General features: G+C 47.3%; 1 protein-coding gene across 1 annotated transcript; it reads left to right on the top strand.

Moving 5' to 3' along the window:
• Positions 1–289: 289 nt before the first annotated feature.
• On the top strand, positions 290–1,426 carry FOXQ1 (forkhead box Q1). Its single transcript, XM_042870364.1, has one exon. It carries the CDS (start codon positions 290–292, stop codon positions 1,424–1,426), a length of 1,137 nt encoding a protein of 378 aa, XP_042726298.1.
• Positions 1,427–11,437: the final 10,011 nt, after the last annotated feature.

An 11,437-nucleotide genomic window follows, 5' to 3' on the forward strand; every position in this document is an offset into this window, starting at 1 on the left:
TCGCCGGACGGGAGCAGCGGAGCGCCCCGAGGAGCACCGGGCACCACCGGGGGAGGCGGAGAGGAGAGACTCCGGTCCGACCCCATGGAGCCGGCGGCGTGACGAGGCGGGGGAGCCCTTCGCTGCAGGAGGAGGAGGACGCGGAGGTGGCAGCCGGAGCAGCCGCCGCCGCGGAGCTGTCCAAGCGGCAGCGGAGGCAGAGCCGCCCCTCCCGCCCCCCTCGGGGCCGCGCCGAGGGGCGGGGGTCGCCGGGCCGAGCAGCGGGGCGCGTGGGGGCCGCGCCGCCGCCATGAAGCTGGAGGTGTTCTCGCAGCACTACGAGGACAAGCTGAACGCCGGCAGCGATCAGGAAGGCAGCGGCTCGCTCTCCCCGGCGCCGGCCGATAGCGAGCTGGGATCGGACGGGGACTGCGCTGCCAACAGCCCGGGCGGCAGCACCGGCAGCTCCGGGCGGCCCCTGCCGCCGACCCCAGCCCCGCAGCCGCCGCAGCCGCCGCCGCCGCCGGCTCCGGCCGAGGGAGGCAAGGGGAAGCCGTACACGCGGCGGCCCAAGCCGCCCTACTCGTACATCGCGCTGATCGCCATGGCCATCCGCGACTCTGCCGGGGGCCGCCTGACCCTGGCCGAGATCAACGACTACCTGATGAGCCGCTTCCCCTTCTTCCGCGGCGCCTATACGGGCTGGCGCAACTCGGTGCGCCACAACCTCTCTCTCAACGACTGCTTCGTCAAAGTGCTGCGCGACCCGGCGCGGCCCTGGGGCAAGGACAACTACTGGATGCTCAACCCCAGCAGCGAGTACACCTTCGCCGACGGCGTCTTCCGCCGCCGCCGCAAGCGCCTGAGCCGCGCCGCCCCGCCGCCGCCGCCGCCGTCCGCCCGCCCAGCCGCCGCCGCCCCTCAGCCGCCGCCGCAGCCGCCGCAGGAGGCGGCCGGAGCGGGCGCCGCGTCCCCCGCCGCTACCGAGCAGGAGGAGGAGGAGGCGGCAGTGGGCGGCGGCGGGGCGGCAGGCGGCGGCGCCGCGGTCTCCAGCTCTTTCGCCATCGAGAGCCTCCTCCGGCGGCCGGCCGGGCCCCGCGCCGCCCCGCAGCCCCCGCCGCCCGCCCGCTTCGTGTGGCCGCCTCCCGCCGCCCCGCACCTGCTGCCCGCTCATCACTACCCGCTGCTCCCTTACGCTCAGCCCTCGCCGCCCGCGGCCGCTCTCTACAGCGGGGGCCTGGTGCAGCTGTGCGCCTACGGGCTGGGCGAGCCGCCGCTGCTGCTGGGCGGCCCCCAGGGGCAGCCGCCGGCGGAGCGCTCGCGGGCACCGCTCTTCGCCGGGGCCGCGCTCCCCGGGGGATCCCCGACCTACATCCCGCTCCGGGCGCCGCGGCCGGGGAGCTCGGCCCCGTTCCGCCCGTACGCCGTGGAAACCCCCCTGGCGTAACGCAGCAGAGGGCAGGGAGCTCTGGATCCCGCACTTTAACTCCCAAAGCCTCCGGGCGGACGCCTCGGTGACTGTGCCTTAAAGAAGTGACGGCGGGCATCACTTCGAACCAAGCCAAAAAAACTGCACTCCGGGACATAGCCATAAGCCTCAAGTGCTTCTTACTGTGCGCTGGGACCGCTCCGCTACTGCCTTCCTCTCTCCGCCTCTCGGGGGCTGCACTGCTCACCGGGAGCGGGCGCGGGGAGGGGGAGGTTGGGCGGGGGCTGCTGCGGGGCCGTAGGTCCGTGCCGCAACGCCGCGCATCACTGTGCCAAAACAAACCCCCTTTCCCCCCCCCCGCCCGGCACCCAACATCTCGTGGAAAAAGAGGACATTAAGTTATTTATAAAAGCAGTGTTTTTCACACGAGGAGAGTGCCGCTTTTTTAATTAATTATTGGTGGGGGGGTGCGGAGAGGGGTGTAGAAGAGCGCCGTCACCTGCGCCGTACACCCAATGCCGTGCCCTCTACTGCTTGGAAACAACGATTCCTTTCGTATTTTATTTTTTGTGTTTGTATATAATAGATGTGCGTGTGCCCGGCGCCTCCGCTGCCTTTTTATTATTACTACTTTGGCGAAGGACAGCGGACGTAACCCAGTTGTCATCTCCGAGAGCAAGGCAAAGGAGCGGGCTCCGGCTGCCGGAGAGACGAAATCTCAGCGCCGGGACTCAATAGGAGTGTCGGCGGTGACAGAATACGTTCAGCCCTCGGCTGCTCCCAAAGCCCGATCTATTCGGGCTGCTCAGCACCGCCACGAGAGATAGGGGTAGCTTCAGAAAGACGGAGCTGGGAATAGTAGAGGGTGGGTTTCAGTGCCCGGGGAAATCGGGTAAGGAGTTATTACATCCCCCAACTCAGAGCGCTTCTCTTTTTTTCAATTATCATTTTCTTTTTCTTTTTTTTTTTTTTTTTTTTTTTTTTTTAAAGCTCTGAAATGGTCATTTGGGGTAGGTCTGCTTGTTCTCATAATAGTAATAATAAAAAGGACGAAAAACGACAAGCTTTCTTTCCCCTGACTCTTCTGTAACCATCACCCAAACGAACGCTGAAGGAGAATTGGGAGTGCGGGCTGATTTCTAATCATACCTCGGTCTTTCTCCCCACCTGCTCTGCCTCCAGCGCAGTAGCTCAGCCTTCACCCCTCTCCTTCCCCACCCGCAAACAGTGCACAGAGAGCGGAGGTGTGCTCGGAGCGTGGCTCTTCCAGCAGAGCACACAGCGGGAGGAACCCCCGAGCCGCTTCCATCCAGCTCCAGCCGATTTCACGGCGCGTTTAACTCAGACCGTGACATCCATCAGAACATTGCGAGAGATTAGTGACTAATGGATTAAGTAATCCAACCCTTGAAGGAATTGGTTTTTATGTACGCGCGCACACACACACACGTTTGGTATTTCGACATCATTGCGCCTTCAAGGCTCTGTGCAAATACCCATTAGCCCTCCTATAGACGATCCTTTCCCCTTTCTTTATAGAGGTGCTCAGAGAGAAACTGCTGGTCTTCTTCGGTTCCGTCCATCTGCAATAGTCTTCATTCGTGGTATTGAGTGAACGGGGAGTTTGTAACCTCAGTCATAAGCACATATTTAATTGGATGTATACAAGTGTGCATACAGATGGAGATTAGTCATAAATTTAAGAGGATGACATTTGGGTGTGCCTTCGAGAAAAGCTCCTATTTATAAAAAATAATAATAACCCAGTCTTAAAAGGAAAAGAAGCTCATAGGTCACGAATCTCAGAGATAAGACCCATGGAGAATCGATGGGTAGCATCACTTCCCCCTCCAAGGAAGAACCCCAAAGAGGGGACAGGGGGCTGGGACAGTCTGCTCTCAATCAGATGGATTTATGAGGGTAGGGAAAAGGAAGGCAGCAGGGTCCTGGCCCAGATGCTCTCAGCACAACCAGCACTGCCCAGAGCCAGGGCAACCTCAATACAAGGCATTGCCATCAGTGTGAGCTGGCAGCTGTGACAGACAGGCACTGAAACACAGCACCTGTCCAAACACTTCCAGCAGCAGGTAACCAGAGAACCCACACTTTACATTTTTGTGCAGAACAAGCAAATTAACCGTTTCACACACCTTCCCCAAACAGCCAGGTTTGTATGGCCAGGCACTTTGTCTTCCTTAACATCTAATAAATCAGGGTGACAGAACAGAGAAAAAGCCTTTCTCCTTTTGATATTTGACACATCAGCAGTAAGCCAATACCTTTGTGCCCTGTTCTTCCACCCCCACAAGGGGCTGCATTGCCCACCCAACATATCCGAGGGCTCATCAGGTGGGTACAGGTCAGCATACAAGGTTGAAATTCACACATTGTATAGGCAGACCTGGTTTCAGGGCCACAGAAAGCCTGATGGAAGAGGAAGCATCCCATTTTCATCTGCATTTTCATCACTGTGTGTGCAAAAACTGCCACATGGGGAACAGTCAGCATAGGAGGGTTGTGAAAGCCTCCACTTGAGTACAGCTGCACCTGAATTCTAAACCAGAGCAACTTTGGGGTTTAACTGCATTGCTTTATAAGAGATACTGCTTTCCAAATAAATACATTGTTTCTGACTGTTAAAGCTCTTTCACATTATGGTTTCTCTAATACAGTTTTACCATGTTTTAGAAGGGGAAAAAAAGCCTCACTCAACATCCAGAGTATTCCCAACAAATATTTTTGGTGGCTTCTCCCCCCGCCTCCACCCCCACACTCTCTAGTAGGTAGTTGTTAGAAACAGTTACTTGAATCACATTGGTCCTAATTACTTTCCTAAGTCTCTTCAAATTTTAACTTACTGAGCAGCATAAGCTCCTACTCTGTGGATTGAGCCCAAATGTAAAGGAAATGTTTAAGAAGAACTTTATGCACTTTGAGGTTTAATAGATGCTAAACACAAATTCACTGGGGGGGGGGGGGGGAAGGCCTGCTTAGAACCCACACAGCAGGAAGATACAACAATACTCCCTTATATTCCCCCTTATAGTGGATGCTAAGAGGTTTACTCCTTTACCTCACTGGAGAGACATCAGTAGGGCAGCCCTTTAATTGTGTTATTTTCCCATCAGATTAATTCACCCTATTCACCAGCCACATCTAGTGAAACCTGAAACTTGCTTTCAGCTCCTACAACCAATGACCTATAAGATAGGATGAATACCCCTTCGATATCACTAACCCTCTCAGGAAGTAGCCTACTGAAGTTAGGCACTTCATTCACAAGCCATCTCCACACAGTAGTGCTAGCTACAGGACTCAGTTCAACCCTGATCTCCAGACAAAGCCCCCATCTGAAAACACAGCCCTTGGTACCAGCCTAATCTCACACTGAAAGGACTGAAAGAGGGTGAGTGCAACTTCATTTCAGGACCTCCTCCAGTTTTTCTGTTACACTTTTTCAGAAGGGTGTTTCTTAGTGGCAGGATGTATCCAAGCACAGAACCCTTAACAAAGAGAACCTTTATCCCACTAAACAGGCACACAGAACACTTGGGTTCACACCATGGCTCAAGAAGTCATAGAATCATAGAATAACCAAGGTTGGAAAAGGCCTCTAAGATCATTTAGTCCAACCATTCACCAACCACCAATATTTCCCCACTAAACCAAATCCAAGGTGAAATTTCCTACACGAGAGCAAGGAGACAACCACAGTCCTATACAGAAGGGTAGAGCTTCCCAACTGAAGCCCAGATTTTGCACAATTCTTCATTGAGCTGGGGGAAACTTTTCACATAATAACAGACAAGAGAGTTCATTTATTGTGCCAAGCTTTTTGCCTTTTAAGTCTGAAGGAGACATAAGACCAAAGTGAAATCCACCTCCAGACAAATACAATATGCTAAAGGTGTGATTTGGGCAAGGGTGATTTTACCGTGTTGCAACTTTGCTAGGTACTGCAATAGCTCTTTAATAATGGTTCCATCTTTCATATATGTTCTGGAAAGGAAAGGTTTTCTCCTTGAATAAACCATCTTGACTTCATCGATGCTCTCAGAAGTCTCAAAACCAGCTTCAGAAGAGACACTGATGAAGCCCGTATCACTTAACATAAAATCAGATGGCAGGAGAGAGCCTGACCTTCCCTGGACATTCAAACCAGTATTAACACGTCATTATTTAAGATATTCAGATTGCCACTTTCAAAAAGCTAGTAATTTATGTAGTCTACAGCCTTGCATAGGAGCTAAACTTTGTTATTGCCTTCAGGAAGTTTAACCTCTGTACACCTGGATAGACCAGGCCTTTGTCCTCTTTTCTAGAGCCAGAGGGGTTTTGCATAAGGAAGGATTGTGAATACAGGCTGTCATAGTGTTTGTGCTCTTGCACCACGGTATTGTTTTCTTTGTTATGACATGTTTCAAAATTTCTGAGCTCTTTCAAGCAGGATGGCATACTAATAGCCTCTTTGCTATGGGGAAAAGCAATGCTTCTGTGGGTTCTTTATTTAATAGCAGAGCAGAGACTATTCAGACAGTACAAATCTCTTCTTCAGGATGATGTATGAGTAGAGTATGTGGCACTATTAGACTGAAATGGTTCAAGGACTGTCGGATAGAAAAGCATGCAAGGGAAAAGAGAGGTTGACACCTCATTTTCCAGATTCCACTGTCATTATTTTCTATCATAGCTATTCATTGAGTACATGTTTACAAGCAGTATATAGGGGTTCCCTGATGTTTTGTAAGCGTAATTTAGCTGTTTTAGGGTCCAGTAGGTTTATTTTAGCTGTGTTTGAACTACAGTTGTTATTTCAGTCTTACTCCATTACTATGTTACCTTAAAATAACATCTGACAACCAACTGGTAACCCTTCCTAAATAATATATTTCTTGTGATCCTCACTATTACTAAAGCGTTTCTAGTCTGGTGTGGAGAACCAACGCTAATAAACATCATGTCAGAGACAAACTGTGCTTAACTACTAGTATTCTGTGACTCCACGAGGTATCCCAGGCTGCCTCATTGGATAGAAAACTCTTAAGCAAGACTTCTGTGAAGTTAATTTTCCTTTGACAGAACTTTCCTTGACTTAGAGATCATAAAGCCTAGGAAGAAACCCAAAGGGTCTGATTTCCTAACCTTGTGTTTTTATCAGTATCTGTTATAACTGCTCATATAAACCTCAGCATTCCACACAGAAGTCGTTACTTTACTTCAAGGTTTTGCAAAGATAATTTTCTGTAAGTCCTCAGAGGTTACCTTTCAAAACAGACATATGACACCAACCTATTTATTTCAACTCCTTCCACAGCATTTGCTGTTGAACACTGCAGAATTTCAATAAAGAAATTACAAGTTTTAATAAGAATCTATGATAATATAGACAGAAGAAACATCTGGAACTATCTACTTCATTTTCATTCTGTTTGTTTCTAATAGCTCATGAGCAAGGCAATATCTAGCAGATTTGTTTAAAGTATCCAAGCTATGAGGAAATGCATAACAGAAAATGTTCTTGGTGAGAAATGTTAATTTATGTCACTTCGTAATTATGGATTTTTAATGGTACTTAAGATTTCTGAGCCAAGTATTAAAGCTAATGCAAATCCCTTTCACCACCAAGCAACCAGTGTTGCTCAAAGTACTTCATACAGCCCTCTTCAGCACCATAACCTGTGTTTGTTACTCATCCTCATCACACAACACAGAACTAATTCCCCTTTTTGGCATATACAAGCCTCAATTAGTTGCATGTTATCATCACATTCCCCATTAATCACTTAGCAAAACTGTACAGATGCATGGCAACTTTCTCACTTTTTCTTCATAAGTCAATCCAGGAAGCCCCCCAGTCATTTCTGCTTTTCTCTGAACTTCTCTGGTGTATCATCTCTTCCTGACTAATCATACACCATAACAAAGGCATAGCTTTGTGTCATAATACCTGGAGTCATGTCAGGTTCTTCCCACTCCCCCTAGCTCCAGAAGCAGCAGGTTAAGGAAGGACAAAATTTATCTTCCCAAGAAGCCAGTCTAACGTGTGACAACAGAGCATGCAGACTCCAGCTACCCAATCATATCAGTAGCAACAACACCACAAACATTTTTTGATGTAACATTTCAGTGGAATCTTGATCAAGCAGAGGAGCATTGTTCCCCTTCTCACCTCCCTCTGCTCCCTTATCTTGTCCTTTTCCAAGCCCGCTCTTGAGAAAGAAGGTTTGAATTTTCCCATTCCCAAGGAACTAGGTGCTGCTCTCCATTCCTTTCACACCACGTGAAGGAAATTGCTTTTCCCCTTCACTACAAATAAAAGTTATATCAACTTCATCCAGTTCTCAGTGACAGCAAGGGAGAATTTCCTCTGCGTTATCATTTCTGTCACCACAGATGACAGGCTCAAATCTAACCGTCTGATTTGACGAGCTCAGCGCATGCCATAACCTTGTTGTTATAATTTCTTCCTCTCCAGCACAAACAAGCAGAGCAAGGAGCAGCAAGGCTACCCAAATTATGTTTAATTAGCACTTACACCAGTAACATCTATAGACACTTTTCTTGTTCCTCGTACAGCTGAAATCTGAAGACCAGAAGGATCTATAACTAGCTTAAGAAGTGAAAGGCAGATATTTGCATAGTTTGATTTAAATGTGGGGGAATTACGCTGGGTTTTCTTTCAGGGTGGAGATGACACCTCAATCTGGGAAACCTTCTGAGGCATTCAGAAGTCAATCAGTTGGCTTTCTGTTCTGACAGAGAGCCTGGAGTGGCGCCAGAAGCCTGTTAGTTGGAGGAGCCAGTTGGCCTAGCAGAGAGTGAGCATGGGATTAATCGTTCTAGAGGATGTGTTTGCACCAATTAACAGCGCTTGCAGCTTGTTGTCTCAGTAGGTGGCACCACATATGCCTGTCTCTTTTCAGCCCATAGTGCGGCATCAGATACTGTAACTACTTTAGTTTCAGATGTAGTGTTATAATTTTTATATATAATTGAATTATAATTTGAATTTAATTTATAATTAAAATTTATAATTAAAATTAAAATTAAATTGAATTGAATTTATAATTATTAAAAAATAACATTGTAGTTTAAAGCAGGAGGCAGCTCAGCACCACATAGCCACTTTCTCCTACCAGCAGGATAGGAGAGACAATTGTAAAGAAGAGAGGAAAGTTGTGGGTTGCAATAAAAACAGTTCAGTAAGATAAAAAGGGGGAAAATTATACACAGAACACTTGCTCACCACAGCAGCCCTATCAATTTGTGCCAGTTTTACTGCTGAATGTGACCTTCTATGGTATGGGACACCCTTTTGGCCAGCTTATGTCAGCTGTCCTGTCTGTGTCCCCTCTAAACTTCGCATAACTGTAGCCTGCTCACTGACAAGCCTTGTCAGAAGCTCAAGTGTCCCTGACTCCATGCAAGCACTGCATAAAAACAACTAAAAAGTTTGGTGCCAGGACACCGAAATCAGAAAAGCAGATTCCTTATGGCATCCGCCTGTCACAGTATAAACTTAGAAATTAGGTTTTGCAATTTCTGAACAGTCACATGGACCTGACCATGTTGAGTCTGGCTCAGATATCAATCTGAGCCATGAGACGCTTCCCCTTCTTCACCAGGAAAAGAAGCCTGACTTAGTGTGCTGGTGCCTAAAGGTCTCCCAGACATGGTGATGTCTGACATATTCATACTCTGCTCTTCCTATTCACTCTTATTTAGTTGCTTGCCAAACAGGAGTGGACACTGCTCAAGCTCAGTTTGTTTTGGTTGGGGCTCTTGTAAGTGCTGTCCATTCATCTCCTTGGATGCAAGGCCAGTGAGCGGTGTCCTACAATTGGAGGCTGCCTCCATAGACCAGATCAATTATCCAGAGCTAAACAAAGAACAGCCCAGAAGCACCGCTGGGGTTTACGACACCAAAAGGAGGACTTTGTATCCATAAACATGTTACTAGAGTCCATTCCACAAAACAGTATATACTGCCCTCAAACCATGCCTGCCGCATGCACACAGTTTCTACTGATAGCAATTATATCCCAGCCCATATATACAACCCATAAAATCTGGCAAACAGTCAAGAACAACAGAAACCAATCATCGTACTTCGCCATTCTTAAGTGGTGTAAGACATTCAAATCTTACAGATAACACATGCCCCCAAAACAACTGGTAAAAATGAATTTAGTGTGGAATTCCCTTACATTTATTTGAAATATTTTCATTAACAAGAGGAGATTGAGAAGCACTGAAAATATTTCTTTATCTTAACTGAGAAGTGCTCCCTATTTATCTTCAGTCTTACAATTGCATTCCATAGCACAAAATGTGAATGATACCAACAAAACACAACTCAGATTTTTCAAGGTAGACCCCTCTACATGACAGATAGCTCCAGCTGATATCAGCAGTAGTTCTCATAAACTCATATCTCAGTCATTCAGGTCCGGTTGGGAGTGGCTCAGAACCCAGCAGAGCCAGGAACTAAATGCAAGCAGCTATATATTAATCTTAATTGCTATTCTATAAATAGTCTGGGAAAGAAGCTAATGGGAAATCCCAGTCAAATTGAGCAACCAGAGTTATGATGGGGGTATTTTTTTGTCCCCTGCATTATTAAAAGGCCAAATGAGCGTTCAAATTAGAAGGCTCAAACACTGACAAGAAATTTTGTTTTGAATAAGAGGTTCACGTTGGCATAAAGCCAAAAATAAGTCACTTTTGTCTGATAATCTGCTATAGGTTTTCATTTTCTGCTGCCCCATTTGTTTAAACTTTCCTAAGGAAGAGCAAAATCTTAAGATGGTAAATATGTTGATTACTTAAATTTCAACTGTGTTTCTAGGTCTTTAGCATCTTATGAAGAACCTTAAGACCACCACCTCATGAAGCTGTGTGAGACCCACAGGATCTCAGGGTACAGAGCTCACTGTGGGCCAGGCTGCATCCAGGTTTTCCAAGGCTTTCCAGCACATAACAAGAATAAGTTAAAGAAACAAGTGCGCCTGCTTTTGTGCATTAACAAACATCACAAATTTCTGCCCCAGACGGGTTAAGTCTCCATCACTTCGAGGATGTCATGAATGCTATGTCTTCCCTACCACTAAAGAATGGAGCCTTCTGACTCCACTGGGAGGTGAAATCAAAGAACAATACGTGGAAGATCTGCCAGCCCGGGTCTCCTAGCAAAAAAAAAAAAATCATTGATTGACATTAAATAAAAATAAAAAGCCAATCCTTCAAAATACGTACTCCCATCTTTCATGGTGAATCGCAGTAGGAAGCAGTTTGATAGCCAGGATATCTTGTCATTTCACAGCAAGAGGACAGCTGCCCATTTGTTGTGAGTGAGGTGCTGGAGTCTGGGACAGGCTTGAGATCCAGAGTGGTGATTCATATTCCTCTTACTACAGCTGCTCGGCAGGCTGCCAAAAGGAAGAGCAGCTTTGCCCAAGCCCTAGCAACAACTGCTGCCTTTTGGTGTGATCAGCCATCATCCAGAGGCACAACTGAAAGGACCTTAAGAAAGAAGGAAATAAGCGGTAGCTCCATGAAGATCTTGCAGCAGCTCTGACAGCACATCAGTCTCGAGTCAAGAGGTTTATAAAAGTTTCCAGCTTAAACACTCTTATCACTCTGGGCAGTTCTCAGCACACCACCCAGAGGGTTCCCTTCTGCTCCATCAATACAGGTACATTATCATCATTTTCTATCATGTAAATTCAACTACTGTTCAAATTACAGGTGTGATAACTGCATGATGATCATGCATATCAGCTTGAAAACAGACTTAACCTCTGAGATGTTTGCATGTACAGACTTGCAGAGGAGTTTGGTAGCTACATTTGCATAAGGCTCTCTTCCAGCTGTAAAGATTGAATGTACATAAAAGTTTGATAGCTTTAAAATAGAATTTACATATTTTAATTTAAATAGGATTATAGTGAGGACAAAGCCAAGGATGGCTTTTTTTCCTCTCCTTTATTGGGAGAAAGATTCCTGCTTGAAAGCATTCGTGCCTCAAAG

This window comes from Lagopus leucura, unplaced genomic scaffold, assembly GCF_019238085.1.
Source record: "Lagopus leucura isolate 7727_CA_CO unplaced genomic scaffold, USGS_WTPT01 Super-Scaffold_100002, whole genome shotgun sequence".
Classification (NCBI taxonomy): domain Eukaryota; kingdom Metazoa; phylum Chordata; class Aves; order Galliformes; family Phasianidae; genus Lagopus; species Lagopus leucura.